The 27,310-nt window shown below is 42.5% G+C and overlaps 1 protein-coding gene across 3 annotated transcripts in view; it reads right to left on the bottom strand.

Annotated features, from left to right (window-relative positions):
• The window catches only part of celsr2 (cadherin, EGF LAG seven-pass G-type receptor 2), a 309,225-nt gene that overhangs the window by 12,364 nt on the left and 269,551 nt on the right, over window positions 1-27,310 (bottom strand). For 2 of the 3 annotated variants that reach the window (XM_080210022.1, XM_080210025.1), the window contains exons 20-30: window positions 24,860-25,003; window positions 20,133-20,313; window positions 19,794-19,961; window positions 17,714-17,840; window positions 14,862-15,062; window positions 12,439-12,613; window positions 11,565-11,677; window positions 10,560-10,639; window positions 8,277-8,403; window positions 5,841-5,963; window positions 3,426-3,556 (exon numbers count right to left, since the gene is read on the bottom strand). In XM_080210022.1, coding sequence (XP_080066148.1) covers window positions 3,426-3,556; window positions 5,841-5,963; window positions 8,277-8,403; window positions 10,560-10,639; window positions 11,565-11,677; window positions 12,439-12,613; window positions 14,862-15,062; window positions 17,714-17,840; window positions 19,794-19,961; window positions 20,133-20,313; window positions 24,860-25,003 — 1,570 coding nt within the window. The remainder of the gene's footprint in view (window positions 1-3,425; window positions 3,557-5,840; window positions 5,964-8,276; window positions 8,404-10,559; window positions 10,640-11,564; window positions 11,678-12,438; window positions 12,614-14,861; window positions 15,063-17,713; window positions 17,841-19,793; window positions 19,962-20,132; window positions 20,314-24,859; window positions 25,004-27,310) is intronic. The other variant, XM_080210024.1, reaches the window with a different exon arrangement.

Here is a 27,310-nt window from a genome sequence, read left to right as displayed (position 1 = left end):
TATTATCATAGAATCCAAAGAAGCCCAACAGTGCAGAAGGAGGCGCTCTGGCCCATTGAGCCTGCACCAACCACAATCCTACACAGGCCTATTCCTGCAACCCCACATATTTACCTTGCTACTCTCCTGATACTAGGGTCAATTTTGCATGGCCAATCAACCTAACCCATGCACCTTTGGACTGAGGGAGGAAACTGGAGCACCCGCAGGAAACCCACACAGAAATGGGGAGAAAGTGTGAACTCCACACAGACGGTGACAAGAGACTGGAATTGATCTGGGTCCCTGGTGCTGTGAGGCAGCAGTGCTAACCACTGTGCAACCACAAATATTGAAATTATGCCCTGTGTACCAAGGTCAAGGTGCGCAGGGCATAATCTATGAGAGCAACACAGGCTCAATTATTATTGTTGAATAGGGATCACTTCTCTTCAAAATATTACACTGGTGAAGTCTGCCATTGTAATCTCCTTTCTCTAAACCCCGGGTGGAATTTTCCGGCCGCACTCGCCCCAAGATGAGAAAATCCTGTCCGAAATCAACGGACCTTTGCATGCTCCTGTCCCGCCAGCTACTATTCCTGTGAAGCCAGGATAGAACATAGAACATAGAACATAGAACATTACAGCGCAGAACAGGCCCTTCGGCCCACGATGTTGCGCCGACCAGCTTTTAAAAAAAAACACTAACCCACTAATCTAAACCAATCCCATTTCGTCCATAAACCTATCCACAGATCTCTTAAACGCCCCCAAACTAGGCGCATTTACAACTGCAGCTGGCAGGGCATTCCAGTCCTTCACCACCCTCTGGGTAAAGAACCTACCCCTGACATCAGTCCTATAACTACCCCCCCTTAATTTAAAGTTGTGCCCCCTCGTGCTAGCTTTCTCCATCCTAGGAAAAAGGCTATCACTATCTACCCTGTCTAAACCTCTAATCATCTTATATGTTTCAATAAGGTCCCCTCTTAGCCGCCTTCTTTCCAGCGAAAACAACCCCAAATCTCTCAGTCTCTCCTCATAGGATCTCCCCACCATACCAGGCAACATCCTGGTAAACCTCCTCCGCACCCTCTCCAAAGCCTCTACATCCTTCCTGTAATGTGGGGACCAGAACTGCACACAATACTCCAAGTGCGGCCGCACCAGAGTTGTGTACAGTTGCATCATGACGCTGCTACTCCTAAATTCAATCCCCCTACCAATAAACGCCAAGACACCGTATGCCTTCTTAACAACCTTATCTACTTGATTCCCAACTTTCAGGGATCTATGTACACATACACCTAGATCCCTCTGCTCCTCCACACTATTCAAAGTCCTCCCGTTAGCCCTATACTCAACACATCTGTTATTCCTACCGAAATGAATTACCTCACACTTCTCCACATTAAACTCCATCCGCCACCTCGCGGCCCAGCTCTGCAACCTTTCTAAGTCACCCTGCAAACTATGACACCCTTCCTCACAATCTACCACACCTCCGACTTTGGTGTCATCAGCAAACTTACTAATCCACCCAACTATACCCTCATCCAGATCATTAATAAAAATTACAAACAGCAGTGGCCCCAAAACAGATCCCTGAGGCACACCACTCGTAACCGAACTCCATGACGAATATTTACCATCAACCACCACCCTCTGTCTCCTATCTGCTAGCCAATTCCTGATCCAATTACCTAGATCACCGCCAATCCCATACATCTGCATTTTCTGCAGAAGCCTACCATGGTGAACCTTATCAAACGCCTTACTAAAATCCATATACACCACGTCAACTGCCTTACCCCTATCCACCTCTTTGGTCACTTTCTCAAAGAACTCGATAAGGTTAGTAAGGCACGACCTACCCGCTACAAAACCATGCTGACTGTCTCTAATTAATTCATTACTCTCCAAATAACTATAAATCCTGTCTCTAATAATCCTTTCCAAAACCTTACCCACCACAGAAGTAAGACTCACCGGTCTATAATTCCCAGGGAAGTCTCTTCTCCCTTTCTTAAACAATGGGACAACATTTGCTGTCCTCCAATCTTCCGGTACTATACCAGAGACCAACGACGACCTGAAGATCAGAGCCAGAGGCTCCGCAATCACCTCTCTTGCCTCCCAGAGAATCCTAGGGTAAATCCCATCCGGACCAGGGGACTTATCTATTTTCAAACCCTCTAAAATATCCAGCACATCCCCCGTATCAACTGCAATACTATCTATTTTACACCCCTGCACCCCAGTGTCCTCCTCAGCTACATTCATGTCCCCTTGCGTGAACACCAAAGAGAAATATTGGTTCAACGCCTCTCCAATCTCCTCCGGTTCCACACACAACTTCCCTCTACTGTCTGTAACTGGCCCTAATCTTGCCCTAACCAACCTTCTGTTCTTGACATACCTGTAAAACGCCTTAGGGTTCTCCTTAATCCTATCAGCCAAAGTCATCTCATGTCCTCTTTTAGCCCTTCTTAACTCCCTCCTAGCCAATCTAAAACTTTCTAATGCACTACCTGAGCCCTCAAGCCTCATCCGAACATAAGCCTCCTTTTTCTTCCTAACCAACGAATCAACTTTTTTAGTGCACCACGGTTCCCTGGGCCTACCAAATCCTCCTTGCCTGACAGGGATATACCTATCACAGACCCGCAGTAGCTGCTCCTTGAAAAATCTCCACATCTCGGACGTTCCCAGTCCCTGTAATCTCCTAGTCCAACCAATGCTTCCTAATTCCCTCCTAATAAATTCCATCGCCTATTTTTGCCTCACCTTCATTGCAAACATCCCCTTTGCTCTCCAAAGTCGATAAGCCTGATGGTCTCTTTCTGCACTGTAGGGTTTCTATGATTCTTTGAATGTGCTTTCATCTCCCAAATACTGAGCCGGTCTTAAAGTGACAAGAAGATCATATGTGACTGTGACAGTGGTAAACTGCCCTTCCTTCCTTGTTCCCAATCTGTCTGAGCCCAAACCATAATACTGCTTTCATCTTGGCTTTTCACTGTATTCGAGGCAAGGTTTTGATTGTCATCCTTCCTCACAAGCAAACTACAGGATTTCCAAACAACTTTGAAATTAAAAACTATTTAAATATGCAATTAATCTCATTCCCCAATGGAAATTCAGACATGGCTGGGAACGCATTTTAAAATCTTAAAAATTCTTTTATGGGGTATGGGCATCACTGGCTAGGCAGTATTTATTGCCCAACCCTAATTGCTCTCGAGAAGGTGGTGCGAGCTGCCTCCTCCAAATGCTGCATCGTCCCTGTAGTGGTACATAAACAGTGCTAGTAGAGAGAGAAAGCTCCAGGATTTTGAACCCCCATGAAAGCAAAATGTCAACTCAGGGAAATCTTTAAAATCACTATAACGACGACTGAATTAGACCGAGTTGGTCGAGAGTGCTCTCACTGTGTCACATTACCTGAGAACAAATGCAATGTAGCTGTTGTGACTTTTCCCTGACCTCGAAGCACTGCTCACTGACCCAGCTGAATCTCCAAAGGCTGAGCGATACGTTCGACCATCAATGTACGTGTTATTACACAATGACTGCTTAAAACAAAAGACATGAAGCAATTAATATTATGTCATTTCTTCAAATCAACTATTTCATGCAAACATTAAGAGTCTCACTTGTGGGGTAAAGTATTAAAACATCTTTGTATTATAGTGTTGTAAACATGACACATGTTTACTGCCGGTCATGTTTTCATAAAATTTATTCATGCCACATTGTTTGAAGGTGAATGAATGAGTGGTGGGGTAGATGGGTGGGTAGGGTTGTAAAATGGGTTATAACATGGGTGAGGTCCTTAATGTCCTTTAGGGAAGGAAATCTGCCGTCTTTACTTGATCTGGCCTACATATGACTCCAGAGCCACAGCAATGTGGTTGACTCTCAAGTGCTCTCCGAAACGGCCCAGCAAGCCACTCAGTTCAAAGGCAATGGAGAGAGACAATAAATGCTGGCCAGCTAGTGATCCCCATGTCCCGTGAATGAATAAAAAAGGTGGGTAGGTGATAGTTTGTTAAGATGGCAGGTGGGTGAAGTGGCAGATAGATAAGGTAGTGGGTGGGTGGGTAGGGGCCAGGTGAATTGGGCAGCTGGTGGGTAGGAAAGCAGGTGGGTGAAATGGGTTAAGCCGACTGACTGGAGAGTCAGTTCTGTAGCTGACCAGGAGTTAGACTCTCTTTTAGTCTGTTTAACATTTCATGGCTAATTATCCAGGCAAGTACTTTGGAACTGCTCCAAGGCTCTAACTCAGGGTTAGAGACACTTGCAGCATGTCCTGGGGACCAGGGGAATTGCCCATTAGAAGTTGAAACTTCTAATAGTCAGTGGATGAGGACTGCCACAGAGTCCCAATGTATACTGTAGTGGTGCATCTGGAGGCTGGAAGACTTGGGCCAAGCTTTTATATATATAGTCAATATTCATGCATTATCCATTAGCCTCTAAAGACTGTGGTTTTCAAAAAAAAATCTGAGAGAATGCCATATTATTTACAATATCTTTGATGTTAAATGATAATAGTGACAGAAAAAAAGCATGATTTAGTAGCATATAAATTTCAACAAAAATCTCAATATGAAAAATGGATTCTGTTTCTTTTTTAAAAAGATGAAAAATTGATCAAAGTGTTTATGTATCTTCAATTCTCTCTCAGGTTATCAAGAACTACACATATCAATGAAATTTATTTCTACCACCTAGCGGTCACTAAAACCCATCTAGCTTGTTACGGTCTTTTAACACAATCCCATCATTTATTATCTCCTTAATCATGTATTAATACGATACAATCCCTTTAGAGACTGATGACTAAGAATTTTCAGTGGAAGGATCACAACGCAATTTCAAGCTTCAAGACTTTTATTGTAACAAGCAGACTAAAATATCAATCAAACACTCTTTGTAGACAACTTAAACTCTAAACTACAACTGCCCACCAATTAACTTTTAAAATAATCAAAAATCCTGCTCTGGAATATTTTAATTGTCCTTTAAGTAGATATTTATCCTCTCCAAACCAGTCCAAATCTATTTTCCACTCTTCATGGACTGCTTCCTTTAGCCTTTCCCAGCCGGGTAACTTCCAATCTCAAGGCATTTGTGGTGAGGATTACCCTGGAAATTCTTACCTCTAGCCAAAGCTAGGAAAATCTTCCAGCCTCAGTGAAATCCTAAACGGCTTGGGGTTACAATCTCTGATTTTGAGATTAAGTATGGTGATGGGTGGCTCCAGCAGCTCCTGTCTCATCAACCAGAATGGTGGGATCCCGTGCCAGATTCTTCTTTAGGAACCTTATTAATTATGCACAGGCAACTTCCCTTCCAACTCTTGTGTTGGGCTGGCAGCAGATTTATCCACCCAGAGATGGCAGGATTTAAGACACGGGCATCATATTCAAACAACAGTTCAATACACTGATATCACTATTCTGCCATCTATCTTCAGCAGCTGTTTGACTGGGCATTCAAGAGATGCAAATAAATGCAAATGGCATTCAGGCTACATGCCAGTGGGATGATAGACCTGTCATTAATCCATTATTGGGAGAATTGCAATGTGATTTTGCATTGGCAGATTTCTGACTTCTTGGCAGCCGCCTGATTCTCCACTCCTGCCTGCCACCAAACCTGCCGTGGACATGTTGAGAGAATCTGCCCTTCACCTCTTTACTCTGAGCATGAGCTCCCACCCACCTTCACTGTGGGGAATAATAAAGACATTTACTATTGTTATGTGGTTGTGTGGTTTCACAGGACTTTTTTTCAGCAGGTAGTGGGGAGTAAATACACAAAGAAGAAGAAAGGACAAAAAAAGCTACTAACTGATGCCAGTGTTGATTTTGTTGTGCCGACTGTATCATCTGTGTGCTTCTTACTGAAAGCATACTTAAAGGCTTTCCTTACTTCCTCGTTGACGATACAGCGGAAGATGAAGATGAATAAACCCTAAAAGCAAGAAAGTTATGAGTACAAACTATCAAAGCTGGTCTCCACAATAAAAGTATTGCAGATTTCTTTCATGAGGCAAGCTCAAGCTTTCTGGCAAATTATCACTCTTTTCTCTTACTAGCCCTCATTATATTTTACTATTTTAGTTCCTGTCAAACATACTATGATGAAAGAAAAATGAATTAGTCCTATTTATGATTGCCCAAATTCACAGACACTAAATTGAACTTTCTGCATGCTTCACAGTACCACAACCCAGTGAGCAACAAATAAATTTTTGGACACAAATACAATAATTCCAAGCCAACAAAATTGGAGGAAACCCGATAATAATTAACAATACAAATAGTTTTTAAAAATACTACCAAAAGTATATACCGTTGAAGATACCATGAACAAAATAGGCACATGAGCACTATCAGGACATGTTTGAAATAGTATAAACATTTGTTTCCTGATCTTTCTGTGTCAATAATGTTATTACTCATGGTATATGTAATTTAAGGATACAAGTGGATATTTGCTAACCTTGACTGGATGACAACTTGCCTCTATATTCAGAATAATAAGGTAAAAGGGTGGCACAGTGGTTAGCACTGCTGTCTCACAGCTCCAAGGACTGGGTTCAATTCCGGCTTCGGTCACTATCTGTGTGGAGTTTGCACATTCTCCCTGTGTCTGCGTGGGTTTCCTCCAAGTGCTCCAATTTCCTCCCACAGTCCAAAGATGCGTGAGTTAGGTTGATTGGCCATGCCAAATTGCCCCAAGTGTTAGAGGGATTAGCAGGGTGAATGTGTGGGATTACGGGAATAGGGCCTGGGTGGAATTGTGGTTGGTACTGACTCAATGGGCCCAATAGCCTCCTTCTGTACTGTAGGGATTCTATGATCATGATATTGGGCAGGGTATTCAAGACCTTCTGACTGGTGGGATGCTCAGTTGTGCCAAAGTTGACCCCTCCAGCGTGAGTTCCCAGGTGGCAAGGCAGGTGAACAAAGCAAATTGCTGTAGACTTCAGCATTATTGGAAGATTCCATAGTGGCCAATGGCTCGTTGCATCTGCCATTACAAATTACAAAGATATATTGGTAATTAAAACAGTGACAAATGGAGTTCAGTGTAGGCAAATGTAACGTCATCCACTGTGAGCATAAAATGAATACTTTTGAAATGATGGAACACTAGAAATAGTGGATCTCCATTAAGGAGTAAGGCACACAACATTATTAAAATGTCATGAACAGGTACAGAAAAAAAATCAAAAGACTAATGGATGATGGCCTTTATATCTAAAGGAATAGAACATGAGAAGATAGACGTTTTGGCTGGTTAGATTCACGTGGAATACTGTGAGAAATTCTAGAAGAAGAAATTGGTCACCGAGTCTGCAAGACTGGCACCTGGCCTCCAAAGGTGAAGTTACAAGGAGAATCAAACAAACCAAGGTCATATTTTCTGGAAATTGAAAGATTAAAGGATGAATTGATTGATTTATTTTAAGATATTATAGGCAACAGATGTCAATGTACTATTTATTAATCTTCATGTATGACAATTACCCTGTTAAGGCAATGCAAGTTATACAAGCGACATTAATTGTCCTATAAATAGGGACAGGTGTAGCATATGGGTGGGTGGTTGGGTGAACTTCTTGTTGGTTCATAGCACTGAGGAAGTGCCTTACAATAAACTGGCTTGAACCTAAAAGACCAGTCTGGATGGATTCTTCCACCACAGTGATTTATTATGTGCAACAACAGATAGAATAGTTCAGAAGAAACCATTTCATCCAGTTAGAAAGTCTAGAATGAAGGGGGCATTATCAAAAGATTAGAGCCAGACCTTTTGGGAATGAAATTAGGAAACACTTCTTCACACAAAGGGAGGGATAAGTTTGGAATCACTTCTACAAATGGAACTTAACTCAAAAACAATTATTCAATTGAAACTGGAGATAGATAGAGTTTTGTTCACCAAATGTATTAAGGGATATGGGGCAAAGGTAGGTACATGGAGTTAGGTTACTGATCATCACATATGTTGTTGAATAATGGAACAGGCTTGAGGGGCTAAACTCTTGTTTCAATGTTCCAAACTATATCTGGTTGCAAACAGGTAGGGTTGGTCAAGAATAGCAACTTGGGATAATTAACAGTCAAAATGGAGTAAACAGCCAATCTGTCAGCGGGTTGGTGCAGACTTGATGGGCCAAATGGCCTCCTCCTGCACTGCAGGGATTCTGTGATGATTCCATGAAAACAAAACAACTGATTATTGCCTGGGTTAAAGGCGAACGAAGATAAATTTTACCTGGAGACAATTGAAACCAGCAAAGAGGTAGTGGAAAATAATGGTGTCACTGTTCACTGCCAACAAGGCCAGGAGCCAAGTGGTACTGACGATCAGTAGCACTACAAATGCAGTACGCAATCCAGATCTAGCAAAACAAAAATTACAATGATTCATGTTGAGGTGGGACACCAATATTTAGCTGCCTTATAAATATTATTCTTGGAAACAAATGCAACATCCCAATAATATACAACAAACACAATACAATGAAAATTGTGTGCATAATTAGCAACAACTTGTACTTAAAAAGCACCTTAACAATAACCTCCCAAAATACTTCACAGAAACATTATAAAACAAAATATGATACCATACTGCATCAGATGGCTCAAAGCTTATAATCATAGAATCCTATAATGCAGAAGGAGGCCATTCAGCCCATCGGGTCTGCATCGACCACAATCTCACCCAGGTCCTATCCCCATAACCCATGCATTTACTCTAGCTAATCTCCCGCCACTAAGAGGCAATTTAACATGGTCAATCCACCTAACCTGCACACCTTTGAACTGTGGGAGGAAACTGGTGCACCTGGAGGAAACCCACACAGACACGGGGAGAATGTGCAAACGCCACACAGATAGTGACCAAGCCGGGAATTGAACCCGGGTCCCTGGCACTGTGAAGCAGCAGTGCTCAAGCTTGTTCAATGAGATGGTATCATAGAGATAGTATTAAGCAATATCATTAATGAAGACAGTTAAGTCATCTTCTGAAAACAAAGGGCATTTTTGAAAGGGCTTCATTGTAAAAGCAAGATTGAAGGCACATTGGGTGGCACAGTGGTTAGCACTGCTGCCTCACAGCGCCATGGACATGGGCTCGATTCCTGGCTTGGGTCACTGTCTCTGTGGAGTCTGCATGTTCTCCCCATGTCTGCATGGGTTTTACTCTGGGTGCTTCGGTTTCCTCCCACCGTCCAAAAGAAGTAGACCTGCATGTAGAACTGGATTTATGGGAGGGTGGGCATACTGCTTGTCTCGACGGAAAGAAAGTTTTAAAAAAAAAACCTGGCCTGCAGCAACAACCAGTTGGGGTGCAGGCTAAACAAGCTCAGGGTCAGACTTCTGCCCCTCAGTGGACAGGAAGTCCCACTCTCAAGAGATGCTTGGCAATCTAATTGACTGGCAGCTTAACAGTCCTGGCTGCACCGAAGTTCCCCTGGGGCGGCAAGGGGATGCAGGAGTAGCAATAGTCACCAGAGAGAGGTAAGCCTCAGGGTTTTATGGCAGGGAAGGATTGCAAAATCCAGAAAGCAGGGAGACAGAGACAAGATGGGAGGAACGAAGGGGACTTCTTTGCAAATGTGCTCCCCATGTACACATGATGTCTTTTAAATGTTGTAATTGTACCCAGCCCTACCACCTCCTCTGGCAGCTCATTCCATACACAACTTAAAAGTTTTTTTTTAAAAGATTATTTATTAGTGTCACAAGTAGGCTTACGTTAACGCTGCAATGAAATTACTGTGAAAATCCCCTGCTCGCCACACTCTGGCACCTGTTCACTGAGGGAGAATTTAGCACGGTCAATGCAGCTAACCAGCACATCTTTCAGACTGTGGGAGGAAACCGAAGCACCAGGAATAAAACCCATGCAGACATGGGGAGAACGTGCAGACTCTGCAGAGACAGTGAACCAAGCCAGGAATTGAACCCTCATCCGTGGCGCGGTGAGACAGCGATGCTAACCACTGTGCCACCATGCCACCCAATATGACTCCAATCTTGCTCTTTCAATGAAGCGCTTTCAAAAATGTTCTTTGTTTTCTGTCCCGTCTGAAACTGCCCAGTGCTTTAAGGCAGTGAAGTTAATTGCACAGTTATGCACTTGAATAGACCTAAGAATGGGTGGCCTAGTATGCAACTTACCCATCCTCGTATGATGGGGAACTGGCCAGGGATGGGCAGGCAGGAGATGGATGGGGCACCTGCCATATTTTATGTGCCCTTCTCATCAGCCTGTTGACTTTAGAAACCCAAAATCCCACAACACTTCAATGGGTTGCGTTAACTATTTGAGAGTCATTTAAGATCATAAATGCTGTTGTATACCAGTCATTTTCTGTTTTAGTTTAGCACAAGTTCCTAATGTAAACAATTATTTTTGCCTTTAATTACTGCTTGGAATATTCTACTCCTCCGCTGATTATATTTTTAAGATTAGTTAGAATAAAAATCAAACTTTAATTAACGTGAAGCCATTATTGCCTTGTCAAAGATTTAATCTAAGAGCACTTACACAGTTCCCTTCTTCTCAAAACCTTGATGTCTTGGTCGACAGGAAGCTTTGGCAGACAGAATATACAGGAAAACATTCATCTGCAAAAAAGAAGTCAACAGTGTAAAAAGATTTGAAAACAAGGATAAGAATTTTAAAATGGAGACTTTGCTAATATAGATAAGTGAACATAGAGACGATGGCTAAACAGGATTGCTTTGCACACCATGGACGGTGCTTAAATCAAAATGGGACCTGCAGCTCAACCCTTTATTCTTACCTGATAAAGATAACCACTTACACCAGTATTCCATGCATGTGCTGTAATATTCTATAAATTCTTTAAAAGGTAAAGGTACCTGAAAAGGGGGATATCGAAAGATATGAAGAGTGAGCAGGAAAATACAACTAGGCTTATGTGGAGAAAATCATGACCATTGACGGAACATGTGGCCTGCTTCCAATCTGTAAAATTATCTGATTATATGATAGAGCATTAAATTTTGCGGCTGCAAAAACTATTTTGAAAGTCTACTGAAAATATTGGTAGGTGGTGTGCTAAGCACAGAATCACAGAATCTCAACAGTGCAAAAGGAGGCCATTCGGCCCATCGAGTCTGTACCGAATCTCTGACAGGGTATCTTACACAAGCCCATTCCCCACCCTCTTTCCAAAACCCACATATTTACCAACATTTTGGGACATTAAGGGGCATTTTATCATGGCCAATCCACCTAATCTACATATCTTTGGACTGTGGGAGGAAACTAGAGCACCCAGAGGAAACCCACGCAGACATGGGGAGAACATGCAAACTCCATACGGACAGTCACCTGAGGCTAGAATCGAACCCAAGTCCCTGGCATTGTGAGACTGCAGTGCTAACCATCCTGCTACCCTGTCTGCTGAGGGGTTTCAAAACATATTCAGACGCATTCACTGTCCACGGCCAGTGATAGTGCCATATAATAGATTGTCCTTTTTGATGTAAACTTAGTTTTTTAAGAGCAAATTTGCAAACTTACAGAAACGGCTGCAGTTATAGGCCCTGCAAAACTCCATATCAAGGTGTCATAGATGGATAGCCAGCAGAAATCAGGATTACCATATCCCTCGGGATCAAGGCCAACAGCTAAACCTGCAAGAGATGTTACAATAATTATGAGAATGGTTCCGGGGATATGAGACTTCAGTTACAAGGATAGATTGGCAAAGCTGAGACTGCTCTTTTTGGAGATGGAAAAGCTGACAGAGTATTTGATAGAGGTATTCAAAATCATGAAGGATCTAGATTGTACGTCGGGGCAAACTGTTCCCTATGGTGAAAGGTTTGAGGGCCAGAGAATACTGATTTAACGGGATTGGCAAAAGAAGTAATAATAACAACACGAGGAATTTTTCTTCAACGGATAGTTAGGACCAGGAACGGACTGCCTGAGAGTGTGAGGGAGGCAGATTAAATCATGGCTTTCATAGGGTGATTATTTGCAGAGAAAAAAATTGTGGAGCTATGGAGAAAGAGGAAGAGCGAGAGAGACCAGCAAAGCAGCTCTTACAGAGAGATGGCACTGGCACCATGAGCCATATAGCTTCCTTCTGTGCTGTTACCATCCTGTGATTCAAATCCTTTCTGCAGATCAACTGGCTCGTGTTGCATCCTGTATCACAAGCTAGTGGGAGCATGTAGCATATGTCAAGACATATGTGGCGTTTTTGTGCAATAGGAAATTAATCATATTTTTAGCTGATTTCTTCTCAGCCACAAATACTTAGGATTTTTTTCCACTACTGAAGATGAACGCAACTTAGAATGTGGATGTCACTATTGTAGGTGCATCTTATCTAGCTCAGAAAAACAGAATTCAGTTAGTACTTCCAAATTAGGCAAGGAACAAATACCTGTGATAAAAGCGGGGACACCCCAGCCAACCATGTAGTAGAACCGCATGGGGCCATAGTTGATGTCACGGACCTCTGTTAGCATGCGATAAATGTGAAGCCCTTCCAAAAACATCCAGGCAAAAGTGCACATGTAGAAGAAATGGAGCAGAATGGCAATCACAGTGCAGACAAACTGAGGATGACAAGAGAAAAGACAAATGCAATGCATCAATTAGATATTGGTTACTGTGTACAAACACAAGCGGGTGCAAGTTCAGACACTGGACGTTGCATATAATTTACAGCACAGAAACAGGGCCATTTGACCCGATTGATTTATGCCAGCCTTCTTGCCTCATTCAAAACTCTTCTCATCCTACTTCATCAAACCTGATCAAGAACCTCTTTTTCGGACATTTACTGATCTAGCCTCCCTTAAATGCGAGTGTGCTATTTGCTTCAACCATTCTCACAACTTAACAGCAAAATGCACATCGGGCCAAAGGCCATAATGCATCTCTATCCACTGAGCTAGATGGAACTCTCAGTGTTACCATTCAAAAACATTATCAGTCACACATTAATTTGGATAGCTAAATGAGCAGCATGGTTTATGAATAGTAAATAAAACTAATAATCACTGGAATGATTTAGGAGGAGTTATTAACAAGATTCCTAATATGGAGTCTTTAGACGTTCAATGTCAAAGGATCTTGGGTTAATGTATACTTGTGTGCCAGTTTGCAGAGAAATGGTGAACTGCTGAGTTATACAGGTTAAGAAGATCCCAATAATCCCAATACATTCCTCCATGTACACTGAACTAATCTCAGCACCAATAGTGCAGATGCTACAATTACCCTCAGCATCCATCAGGAAGATGAAAAAAAAGCCTAACTTTTATCCAGCATCTCTTTCTGCAGATAGAGGTACAGACATTAGGTGAGACATCAGGTGAGGATCAAATAATGCACAGACACTTGCTGCTGGACTCAGATTGGAATGAGAGCTTTTGAGTTGAGCTATCGTTATGGCCAAAAAGGGATTGCCTCACAGAAATAACACTGAATAATTACTGTTTGAATTTTACAAAGAAGCTCCACATGGCACTAACAACTTTCTGTTTGGAAAGTAGAACATGAACAACTGCAGAACATATCCTTAAGGGTTTGCCAAGTACAGTTAGATGCTAGGCCAGGAGAATTAGGATATTAGATGTGCTTTGCAGGGCCTTTTTTTGGTCTTTGACTTGTCTAATGTTCTCATCCATTGACTCTGCCTACACTTCCTGCTGCCTAGGCAAAGCAGCCAGCATAATTAAGGATCCCATACACTCTGGACATTCTCTCTTCCTCCTTCTTCTGTTAGGAAAAAAGATACAAAAGTCTAAGGTCATGTACCAACTGACTCAAGAGCAGCTTCTTCCCTGCTGCCATCAGACTTTTGAATGGGCCTCCCTTGCATTAAGTTGATCTTTCTCTCTAACCTAGCTACAACTGTAACACTACATTCTGCACTCTCTCATTTCCTTCTCTATTAACGGAATGCTTTGTCTGTATAACGCCCAAGAAACAATACTTTTCAATGTATGCTAATACATGTGACAATAATAAATCAAATCAAATCAAATCAGTATGTCAATCAATTTCAAAAGTGATTTACTTAAAGAGATTCAGGCCGAAAGGTGAAAAGATTGAGGCTTTTAAACGATTAATGAATTGAACTTAGGCCAGTTAGATTTGAAACAATTAGATGTGGTAGGAGGCACTGGAAATATCTTTTCTTAAGAAGAGTCACTTCTTGCTGGAATAACCTGGTAAGACAATATGGTGGGTATGGGTTCACTCAGATCCTTTAATGGTGATTCTTGCAAGTTCTTAAGACAATTCCAATTGCTTTTTCCCCAATTCCGTAACCTTCCAATGCTGTAGTTTGCTCACCATACCACCAGAGGTCTCCATTGTGTAAGTTTAAACAATATTTTCATACTTCCCAGTGCGAAAGCAGAATTCAAAAGATTGCAGTAATCTTTAAAACTGGACACTAAACCTCATTTATTTAATTCTCCTAAAAGGTACAAAGATTATACTTCAAACAAGTGAGCAGTGATAACTTATGCAGAGCTGCAGTTAGATCTAATATCAAATCTGAGAGAAAGCAAACTGCTCCATATGCATTGAATCATGATGACTGCACTGGTACGGTCTGCTATGTGCAATGTGCAAACAGTCAGCCTGGCACCGAGGACTATCAGCTGCCAAGCTGTTATACAGTCTAGTACAATGAGGTGCAAAAGTTGCTGGTTTTTCCATATCAACTTACATTACAAACTACCACTGACTTCATTCAATGTCATTCACTGACATGAGGAGATGAACGTGACGTCGGTGGCCCATACACCAGGCAAAAGACTATCTCCCATTTATTTATATGTCACTTACCGGATTATCTGCTTGGTTAATTCCAAGGATGAAGATGAGCTCAGAGAAGAAGAGCGCCACTAGCATGTTTTTACTGATGCTGTGCTGGTTTGAGCGAAGAGTCCTCAGAAATAGGAGGATCAAGAAGGACAGCAGCAAAGCACCCAGTGAGACGGCCACAGTGGAGTATGTGACCAGTTTCAGAGGTAGAATTTCACCATTCTGGGAAAGAATTTCAGAAATAAGGTTTTAAGTATAGTGCAGTATTGCAATAGTTATGTACTCGCTACTAAAGTTCTACTAGTTATTTATGAAGTTAGATATTTGTAACCCCTACCTGTCGGAAAATGCCATAATCTTGTCCATGCTCTTCACACATATCATACTGAATGGTACGTGAGGTAATTATTATTCCTTGCACCACAAAATGTGCTTTGAATTCAGCAATCAACTGCATCTGAAGATCCATGCAGATCTATTTTCATAGACTACCATAAAATCCTTACAGTGCAGAATGAGGCCATTCAGCCCATCAATGTTGCACCAAATCTTACTCAGGCCTATCCCTGTTTACCCTGCAAACCACCGCAGCCCCCCAACCAATGTATCTTGGGACACTGAAGGTAAATTTAACATGGTCAATCACCCTAACCTGCACATCTTTGGACTATGGGAGGAAACCAGAGCACCCGGAGGAAAGCCAAGCAGACACAGGGAGAATGGGTCAACTCCACACAGACCAAGGCCAGAATTGAACTGGGTTCCTGGCTCTGTGAGGCAACAGTGTTGTGTCACCGTGTCGCCCACAATAATATGTCATGATTTGATTTCTCGCATGTGCCAAAACTTCACTGAAATTATGTGTATTTCAGGAGCGCTTTTTGAATGAAATACAAAACCGAGTTTCAATCTGCCCGCTTAGGTGACGAAAATTCAACCTGTGGCATTATTCAAAGAAATCGAGCAACTTTTTTACACAGAGGGTGGTGTGCATCTGGAATGAACTGCCAGAGGAGGTAGTCAAACGAGGGGCATGCACACGGTGGGTCGTGCGTGGGCTGCTCTTGGAGGTTCCAGGAGTGGCCTAGTACTTCGTGTCGGTGTGTGTGCTTGATCCTGGACCGGTAGACGGGCGCCGCAACAGCTCGGTGACTAGCACTGCTAGCTGTGCAGATACATGGATTTGGGCCTGTGTCTGTGGGAGTTTGTGCATTCTCCCTGTGGTTGCGTGGGTTTCCTCCGGGCGCTCCGGTTTCCTCCCACACCCCAAAGATGTGCTCTTAGGCTGATTGGTTTTACCAAATTGACACTATTCTCCCCTGAATCTGGCTAAGTCAGGGGTTCTATTCGTAGACACGCAGGGTAGAATAGGTGTAGGGTGATGCGGCGGCGTGGGCTTGTTGGGCTGAAGGGCCTGTTTCCCGTGCTGGGTTGTTCTTTGTTCTTTGTTTAGTAGAGATGGATACAATTACAAAATTTAAAATACATTATGGCCAGGTATATGGATCAGAAAGGTTAATAGGATATGGGCCAAATGCAGTTCAGTTTTGGAAACCTGGATGGCAAATTGGGCTGAAAGACTTGCTTATATGCCATATATCTCTATGATTCTAAGTTGCAGAATGGCACAGTGGTTAGCAATGTTGCCTCACAGTACCAAGGACCCGGGTTCGATTCCTGGCTTGGGTCACTCAGTGTGGAGTCTGCACATTCTCCCCATGTCTGCGTGGGTTCCCTCTGCAAGTTTTGGTTTCCTCCCATAGTCCAAACTGTGCTGGTTAGTTGCATTAGCCATGCTAAATTCTCCTTCAGTGTATCGAAACATGCACGGAGTGTGGTATCCAGGAGATTTTCACAGTAATTTCATTGCAATGTTAATATAAGCCTATTTGTGACAGTAATAAATAATCTTTAAAAAAAAATCTTTAAGTCATATATGAAATAAGCTGCCAGAGGAGGTGGTAGAGCTGGGTACAATTACAACATTTAAAAGACATTTAGACGTGTACATGGATGGGCAAGTTTTAGAGGGATGTGGGCCAAATGCAGGCAAATGGAACTAGTTCCAATCTAGGAAACCTGGTTAGCATGGACACGTTGGGCTGAAGGGCCTGTTTCCATGCGGTATATCTCTATGACTCTAAGTCCAGAGCAGTTCTCCTGGTGTCCTGGCTAACAAAACAACCTCCCCTGGTCATTTATTGCATTGCTTGCAAAATGGAAACCACATTTCTCTTCAGTGCAACAAAACAGCTTCATTAGCTGTGAGATTGTTCAGGGTGCTGTATAAATGTAAATTCTATCTTTCTTTCTTCGGTCTTCTTTTTCCTTAAATGCATCTGGCTTTTAAAACTCAAGTTCAATGCCACTTAATTATTTCCTTATTAATCCTGTTTTCGCTTTTACTATTTTTAAACTTTGGGGCCTCGGAGCAGTTGACTTTGGCACTTTACTGCAGATCGCCAAGGCAACAAAACCCTGCCACACTAGAGCTACCATTTCAGAGTAAGTGGTTGAGGTGGCTGGTGTTGTACACACTCATCCAAATCAGAATCTCAATGACAATCACAGGCACAATAGGCTGACTATGGAGTCTGACTGGCAGAAACGAAGGATCAGCCTGACAAAGCAACTTCCAACAAAAAGTACCAGGACGGAGGTTATAACTAACTTTAATTTAAATGCTAATGTTATAGAAAGAAGCGTACGATCTTACGAGAAGCGGAATGCTATATCAACATTAACACAATGGGATCTGTTACACTGTAAATGTGTTGCGTACCTCAGACTGCTTACTGTTTGAACATGCTCAATATAGGAAAGGCCTGGCTGTTAGAAAAAAAAAGTGATACTTTCACCAAAGAGACAGTTACCTCTCGTCTGGAAATGTCCATGAGAACAGCAAAACTTGTCATATGATTACACTGGCAGCTGATGTGGGTCTCGTTCCTGAAGACTAATTCACACCCTTTGGACGACCAGCCTCCTGTTCCACCAACGCTGCATCATTTCCGATCAGAGGATGTGAAAAGTGGCATTTAAAAATAAATTATCAAACACAAGTATCACGCACTGTACATCTAGATCAAGTACAAGGTAGCATTTATAAAGCAATTTATAATTAGTCTGAGTTCTATGTATTATGCTGCAGGTTCCCCACTAAGCCATACTGATTGGGGTGGCACAGTGTCACAGTGGTTAGCATTGCTGCCTCACAGCGCCAGGGGCCTGATTTTGATTCCCAGCTGTCTGTGTGAAGTCTGTACTTTCTTCCTGTGTCTGCCTGGGTTTCCTCCTCTGATTTTTGTCCCACAGTCCAAAGATATGTAGGTTAGGGAGATTGGCCATGCTAAATTGTCCCTGAGTGTCCCAAGATGTGTAGGTTAGATGGATTAGCCAAGGGAAATATGTGGGGTTAGGAGGATAGTGTGCAGTTGAGGACCTGGGTAAGATACTCTGTCAAAGAATAGGTAAAGACTTGATGGTCCAAATGGCTTCTTCTGCACTGTATGGAATCTATAATTACTATGAATGCTTCTGGGGCTTTATCATTGGGGCCATAGAATAAAAAGCAAAGAAGCTATGTTAAACCGAGATAAAAATACTGGTTTCATTTCAACTGTGGTATTGCATCCAAGTCTTCGGGAAGAATGTAAAGGCATTAGACAGTGCAAAAATTATTCATGGGAATGTTTCCAGGGATGAGGAAGTTCAGTTCATAGATGTTTGAAGAAATTGGTACTGTTCTCCTTGGAGAGCAGCAAGTTGCAAAGACATTTGAGAATGACATTCAAAATCATGAAGTCTGGGCAGGGTAAATAGGGCCAAACTATTCCCAATGGTGGAAGGATTGAGAACTAGAGAGCACGAATTTAAAGTAAAGATACAATGGTGAGATGAGGAAAAACTTTCTAATGCACAGCCTGGATATGATCTGGATTGCGTAGTCTGAGAGTATACTGGAGGCAGGGTCAGTTAAGGCTTTTTAATGGAATTGGGTCATTATCTGAAAAGGAAACATTAGCAGGGCTACAGTGAAAAGACAGGGGAGTGGCACTAGATGAATTGTTCCTACAGAGAACCAAAACAGACATGACGGGCCATTCTATGATTCTACGAAACCAGGACACTCCTTGATTCAGTCTCTCACCTGTCCTGACATACCTTAACTGAGTTGTACAAGCAATGTCTGAAACCTCCTGGACTCTGGCAGGAGTCAAACGACCAGACTTACAGCTAGTAAGGGCCATTTCAGGTATCAAACACAAACACACAGTTCCTAAGCACACATATAAAAGAATGGTAACTTGGAAGAGGTATAAAGAGCTACTGGAGCGAACCGAGCTACAAGTATCAACTACTGCTTTCAGGAAAGCGGGGGGGAGTGAACAAAGATTTAAACCGATGTTTAAACAAATGTTAAGTGCTTTACAAATAAACTCAGGCTGGTGAATGCCTGTCAGCTTTCCACAGCAATATAAATTTAGAATTGGCCATTCGGCAATGCTTTGGGGTCAGGTTGCCTCTTCCTGTTTCTCTTGTGCGCATTCCAATACCACTTCACATTCAAAGAATGTAACATTCTAGGGGTTTAAAATCGCAAATTCCATCTTTGATCTGAAAGAAATTATGTTTTTTTATAATATCAAAGAGAGTCAGGGAAGATATATTTAATTAGAATGAAATGCCGCACTGTTTTCTTTGTGGTGCAAGATTGGGAGATTGGAAATTAAAAGGTCACCTTGACACAAGATTTAAAAGGAAATCAATTGGCCTCTGGTGTCGAGAACGATCCATCATCCTGACAGAAGACCAGGCTGACCACTAGTGTTCTTACCAGATCCCAGAACCTTTGTTCACCTGCTTCATATATCCATCTATGCTATAGTGAGGGGGGAGGGAGCCTTTCCCCAAGATACTCAGGTCTGGAAATGATAAGCGAAGAGGTCTTACGGGATGGAATGGTTCCAGAAGACACAAATTGGCTTGGATCGTTCTTCGGTCTCAAAAAGCCTGTACTGCACCCTGATTGGCTTTTCTAGTTGGTGCTGCAGTAACTCATCGTTGTCATGGACAGCTATGCTTACAATGGGACTGTTTATGACAGGTCGCTTCGGAACCCTGAGAGAGAGAGAGATAATTCAGATATCTGCACTTCAGAAACTTAATGAACAGATTAATTCTATTTCTCCATTTGCTACTATACTTTTACTAATTTGTGGTTTGAGAGCTAGACAAGTATGCCACACATTCATGTTTGATTTTCTCCTCCCCCTCCCCGTTTGGGTTTACCTCAGGCTTCTTTTGTCAGGGTCGTACTGCTCTGGTAAAAGCTCTCCCAGTGTCCAATAGATGATTATACTCGCGATGGCGTCCTGCTCGTTGGCACTAGACTGTCTCCGTTTTCTGTTCGGAGCTGCGCTTTCGTCTCCAGACGAGGAGGCAGGGATCTTGAGGCTTTCCGGCAAAGAAACTGAATAAAAATAAGTTTACATTTCATTAAAATGGCTGCTACTGGAAGTCCAGTTTATATCCTGAGAATTCCAGACTGCCAATTTGCTTTGCTAATTGGTGCCAAAAGCCAATACTGGCACTCGATCAAACAGATCGTGTTGAAGACAATACCTCTTTATTGTGGGTCAGAAAGTGGACGTGCGGTCTACTCCATTTATTGAACATCAGATGCCATGTTGTATTTTGTGAGCAGGCTGCATTAATCAAGGTCTATCTCATTTCAATCTGTTGTCACTCTTTGAAGAGAACAGTTGCTTTGTAATTTTCCTTTTAAGCTACAGTTCTCCCATTCAGATACAATGACTTAACACCAGTGTGTCCGGCTACATGCGAGTCCAGATGTGGCTAATTGCATTACAGATTAATGCAATTAATGGGCAGCACAGTGGTTAGCACTGCTGCCTCACAGTGCCAGGGTTCAATTCCAGTCTTGGGTCACTGTCTGTGCTTGGACGTTACACGTTCTCCTCGTGTCTGCATGGGTTTCGTCCGGGTGCTCCAGTTTCCTCCCACAGTCCAAAGATGTGTGGGTTAGGTTGATTGGCCATGCTATATTAACCCTCGTGTCAGGGGCATTAACAGGGGTTTTGGGAATAGGGCCTGGATGGGATTGTGGTTGGTGCAGACTGGATGGGCAGAATGGCCTCCTTCTGCACTGGAAGGATTCTATTCTAGATTAGTAAAACAATGAACATCACTGTTTAGCATATGGGGCCAGATTTTGCCAAAGTTGATGAGGTCCCAACATTGCCCGGAGATGTTTATCGACAATACGCCCAGCCGGCTGGTGGGATTTCCCCCTTCATTTTACGGGCGGCAACTCATGAATTAACGGCCACCAGAGTTACCGTCCTGCTTAGGAACAGCTGTCCTTCCCCAAGAATTGCTGGCCCAATCAGAGATTGCAGAACATTTTAAAATGAAGCTAATGAAGAGGATACCCATCCTCGTGAATCTCTGAGCTCACAGGGATTGACACTCATAACCGTGGTGTAGACCCACCCTAACCCTCACAGCTCCTCCTCCTCCACCCCCAGGCTGCCACTGAGAGGCCATCTTCATTCAGCTGGTGACCACCCCATGCTAGAGGAGCTCAATCCACAAAATGCCAAAGGCCTGGTCAAATGGCCCTTAATAGGATCTGACATAACCAAACTGGCTTCCCACCCCCTTGTGGTGAGGGGAAGGGAGCTATCCACTCCTTCACTTGTCGACAATAAAATTGTCAGCATGATGGCACAATGGTTAGCACTGCTGCCTCACAGAATGAGGGACACACGCTTGATTCTCAGTTTGGCTCACTGTCTATGTGAAGTTTGCATGTTCTCCCCCTGGGTTTCCTCTGGATGCTACAGTTTCCTCCCACAGTCCAAGGACATGTGAGTTAGATGGATTAGCCAGGCAAAATTGCCCCTTAGTGTCAGGGGGATTAGAAGGATAATTGGAGTTATGGTGATAGGGCCTGGGTGGGATTGTTGTCGGTACAGGCTTGATGGGCCAAATGGCCTCCTTCTGCACTAGGGATTCTACGATTCTATGAATTTCCTGATGGTGGGATATTCGGGAAGCCAAGCAGCGATGAGTCCCCATGATTTTGCTGCCCTGTCCCCCCTTGTTCCTGCCTCATGCAGACCAGTAAAATTCTCTCCATGATATCAATGCTCATATCAACATGTGATATATAATATATACGCATATGTACTTTAACAATTCTGCCCTTTTGTTGACAAATGGTAAAGGAAATAGACTGCGTGGGATTGGCTGCCCACATCCCAAAACTGGAAATTCATGTTCGAGCTCAATGGATTTTTAATGATCCACTAAATTTTCTGTCTTGCCGACTGCGATTCCGGTTGTTGGTGGGACGGGAAATTTTTGGCTTAGAAGTGTCTTAGATCATTGTGTGTGCTTCACCTGTTGACTATCTGCTAAAATAGTGTATAACCCAAATGAAAAAACTTGAGCTCAGCACAATGGAAACACCAGGAACATTTGTGTTGCAAGAAAAGCTGTCGCCATGGTAAGCTGGGCCAATCAGAACAAGTGATACTGGCCAATAGAAGAAAGCAAGCCCAACCAATAAGGAGCAAAGGTAAGGAGAAAGGGCAAGAGGCATCCAAGCACATGCTGGACGGGTCTGACAGGTCATGTTGTGCGAGTCAACATTCTCAGTGGTCGTTCTGATGCAGTCAAAGTTCTGCTTTGAACTCCTGGTCAAAAGCTAAGAAGCTGCATTCAGATGTGCTGTGTCTGATTAATTCATGGCTGAATCCCAAACTCCGGTGAACAAGAAAGAATGCTAAGTTCCACAGCTGTCTTCCAGCTGGTTGCACCCTCACCTCTGTGGCAGCAGATTTTGGGACAAATTCCACACCAGGACTTCAGCATAAAATCAAGGTCAGGTGGTTGGGCTGGACATTGGTGCGGGTTGGGTTTGGACATGGAAGGTGTATGGCTGTTGGTTTGAGTCCAGACGTGGGGGAAGTTGGTCAGGTCAGGCAGAGGGATGGGGTGGCTGTGGGTGTTTGGGCAGGTCAGGGGGCGATATTGGGCTTGTGTCCAGGCATGGGTTGGGGTTGCTGTCAGGTTGAGCCAGGCTGGGGGTGGGGTGGAGTCAGACCGAGTTTGTGCAGTAGCGGCAGGGGGGTTTAGTGTTGGGTTGGGTTGAGGTTGACGGGGGGAGCAGTATTCGGTCATATCGGAAATGGGAGGGGTGTCATTCAGACCAGGGGTGTGAGGGAATGCGGTCAAGCCCTGTTGGGTTGGAGCAGGGAGGGGGGGATGCTTGTTTGGAGGGGGTTGTGAGGGGTCATCTGGGGTTTCGAGGGTGGGAGTGGTGTGAGGAGAACCCTGGAGGTCAGCATTGTGGGGGGTTGGGGGGGGAGGTGCTCCATGAGAGGCTGGGTCCAGGTCTTTAAAATAGTTACTCTGAAGTTAGAACTGCTTTTTTCCTTCTGACTCTTTCAGAGTGACAGAGTGGAGGGTAAATCTGGCAGAACCACCCGAAGTTAGTGATTTAAATCATCTTGTTGAATGGTTCCCAGATCAGTGCAATTGTCCATGAGAAACTGGCCCTTTTGGACAATATCCAGGTCAACTTTTACATGGAAGCTTCCTAGAGGGATTCCCCAATGCATTATTGGGTTACCTCCCAAACCCAAAGCTGGGAAACCAGGAAGTTATGGTCCACAATGTTAGGTCCTTCTGTCCAGTAATTTGTTTCATTAATCATCCATTAATGGCTTCGTAAATATTGCATATGCTTCAAAATATGGCACATCAATGCAAAAATAATCAATGTTATCTTATTTCAGTAGCATATTCAATACAGCATTTTCCTGATGACAGTTTGTTACTTGATGAATAATGTTTTGCCTTAATTATTATTAATGGGCATGTGGACAAAAGATTTGATATTGGCAGAGGTGGTGCTGAAAGTTACTCAAAAAGCAATCAAAATCCCCAGGAAATAAAGCACTTAAAGGTATGTGAAAATCAATGCAAACTACAAAGCCTGACAATCTAAATCAAATACAAATATGCTTTAATTGTTATTATCGAATTACTACAGTGCAGAAGGAGGTCATTCGGCCCATTGAGTCTGCACTAATAACAATCCCACCCAGGCCTTATCCTCCGTAACCCCACACACTTACCCCACCAATCCCTCTAACCTACGCAGCCCGCGACACTAAAAGGCAATTTCGCATGGCCAATGCATCTAATCTGCACATCTCTGGACTGTGGGAGGAAACCGGAGTATCCAGAGGAAACTCACACAGACACGGGGAGAACGAACCCACGCAGACATGCAAAGGTGTTTTAATTATTGTGATAAACAGTTGGGCACTCTTGGAATGATGTTGTTTTATTATAATGCAACTATCAGCCTGCAAATATTAATTTTAATTAATTAATATTAATATTAATAACAAAAGAATGACATTAGCAGATGAATTCTAACGTGTGGAAACAGAGGTGCCATTGGTAAACAGTAACAAAGCATGACAGCCCCTAAAAAACACACTCCCATCAAATTTATCCAAAGCGAGACAGGTGCAGATAGGATCAACGTTTCCTCGAGAAAAAATATCATCATAGTGCTTTTTGTGTCCTCCTCAGGGCACTCAAAGTAATCTGTAGCCTATTAATTACATTTGAGATATAATCAATGACATGACATAGACCTTAAGACCATCGATTGTAAAGGCAGAAATATGCCCAAAGAGTCTGCTCAGCCTTCAGTAAGATATAAGAAGTAAATCATGTTTGCCTACTTTAGCAGGAATACAGTGAGAATTCTTTGACAGTTTGTTTGAAAACACAATAAATCATTTTACTGATGGAGCTAATACTTAGAACATTACCAACTAATGTAGTTGCCCTTCTCTGTGTGGTGCAGGAACAGATAGATGTTGGGGGAGGTGGCATCAGATTCACAGTATTGTGTTTCACAAATTATTACATTTTCGATTATTCTACTTCTTAAAAGGAAGTGTTCTTACCTTTAATTTCTGCCGGTGTGAAGATTGATTCCGGAAGGATTGCGATCGTTTCCAAGTCTTCAGGTTTCTCTCCTCGGATAATGTCATACCGAGGAAGTTTCACTCCAGAGAAGTTCATTTTGTGAAGGCGATCTACTGAAATAACTGGGAGGTGGGGGTGGGGGGGGAAGAGAGAAATGACTTCAGTTAGTCTTTGATGACTAGATAACATCTGCCCCAAATGGAAAAACGGATAATAAAGAGCTAGGAACTCTAGAGCCTTATACTAGCACTTTCAGTTACATTTTAATATCATTAACACCCCTTTTATCTTATATCCATGACATTTTTGTCTATCTCTCATTAGCTCCAATCTATCCCTGAACTTCTATTCAGCCCCACTTCCTCCACCTCATTCTCTGACAATATAATTTTCACATTTCTATCCCTCTTCAGGTCTGTTGAAGAGTCATGTGGACTTGAAACATTAGTTCTATTTCTGTCCCCGTGGATGCTGCCAGACCTGCTGCGCTTATCCAGCATTTTCTGTTTTTATTTTAGATTTTAGCTTGGGCTGCTTGGCTTAAACTGGGCAGCATTGGCCTGAATAGGATTGGCTTATCAACATGTTTATGCCAACTGGCTGCCTGATATTGGTGCCAGCCCAGACACTGTAAGCTGCGTGGGGTGGGGAAGGGGCAGGTACAACAGTTTTCTGCCTGTAGCTCACTGAGTTTTGGTTATAAGGCCCAGAGCCCCATCATGTAGTTGGCCAGAACACTCTGCATTCAACCACCCAATAGTTATGATCCAGCCCATTATTTTTATTGTTAATATTAGCACCTATTTTCAAGAGCAGAAGCACATCATGATCCCCCATGCTAAAATTATAGTTAAAAAAGCCCACAACGCCTCTACTTTCTCAGAAGACGAAAGAAATTTGGCATGTCAGCTGCGACTTTCACCAACTTTTACAGGTGTGGTTGTATCACAGCTTGATATGGCTCCTGCTCTGCCCAAAACCGCAAGAAACCGCAAAGGTTGTGAATGTAGCCTAATCCATCATGCAAACCAACCTCCCATCCATTGACTCTGTCTACACTTCTTGCTGCCTCAAAAAAGCAACCAGCATATTTAAGGACCCATGCATCCCCAAACATACTCTCTTCCACCTTCTTCCATCAGGAAAAAGATACAAAAGTCTGAGGCCACGTACCAACCAACTCAAAAACAGCTTCTTCCCTGCTGCCAACGGACTTTTGAATGGACCAACCTTGCATCAAGTTGATCTTTCTTAACACACTAGCTATGACTAACACCACATTCTGTTAACATTTGTGAGCAGGGTAAGAGTTCAACTCAGAATCAAAATCCTCCGTTTCTATGAAGGAGCTAAAGGTGGATTTATACTGCAATTTAGTGCTGGTTTCAATTCTCACAGACATGCAGTGATAAGAAGTAATTTCTTAGTTCTGTCTCTGCAGGCAATGCTTTCAGAGAATTATGTTTATAACTACCTTTATTGACAAATAATTCCTTTGAGACTGATACCCCTTCAGAATGAAGTCTTAAATCACTTTATTCCAATGCTAAAATTGTAGCATGATTGAATCTTAAATTCCTAAAACACTATCATCTGGATGAGACTCTAATTTGTATTGTGTTAATTGTAGCCACTGAAGTTAAGTATGTGTAATATACATACAGGTGAAGGGCATTGATTGGATAGTTAATTCAGTCCAACAGAGACATGTACTAACAAAGGACATGAACTAAATAAGGAGATATAACCTCTGTAACGATTTAGTCTGAGTAAATCTATACCATGTAAAGATTAACTCTGCTTTTTCACCGATTAGTAATCAAGAGTATAACAACTTGCACATTACAAAAACTATAGTGTTCTTTAATTTCAAATAATTCTCAAATAATTAACTGGAAATGTGTGCATTCAAACAAAAGAAACCACAAGCATGTTGTTATGTCATGGCACCTAGTCCCTATTTCTGACAAATGTCTAAGGTTTCCGCCTACATATGAAGTTTCAGTCCATGTTTCTATTAATTTTCTTTATCTTAGGTAAAAACTTGGTGGAAACTGGAAAGCCTCAGACTCAAAAGTTTGGAAACACAATTACCATAATCTCAATTTTGGATAGAGAAGTGATGCTTCCTTTAAATTTGAAATGAAAATACTGTCTAAATCTGGCTCGGTGCTCAAACTTAAATGTTTAGAAAGAAAATCCTGAATTTAACTACTAACAACGTTTGAATTCAAGAGCTGTGTAATTTCATAAAAACCAAGAATTTCTGAAATTTAGCATTTAAAGTCTTAAATATACCACAATGCTGAGGACCCCTTACCAGGAGAATGGTGCTATTGATATTACCAACAATAAAGCAGGTGAAAAGATGCACAGTCAATCTGATCAAGTTTGGAAATCACTCAACGTATTTTTTTAAACTAATATAT

The sequence above is a fragment of the Carcharhinus amblyrhynchos genome, chromosome 22, assembly GCF_965287045.1.
Source record: "Carcharhinus amblyrhynchos chromosome 22, sCarAmb.v2.hapA, whole genome shotgun sequence".
Taxonomy (NCBI): Eukaryota; Metazoa; Chordata; class Chondrichthyes; order Carcharhiniformes; family Carcharhinidae; genus Carcharhinus; species Carcharhinus amblyrhynchos.
The sequence above is the reverse complement of the archived record's forward strand: the minus strand, read 5'-3'. Positions and strand labels throughout refer to the sequence as shown.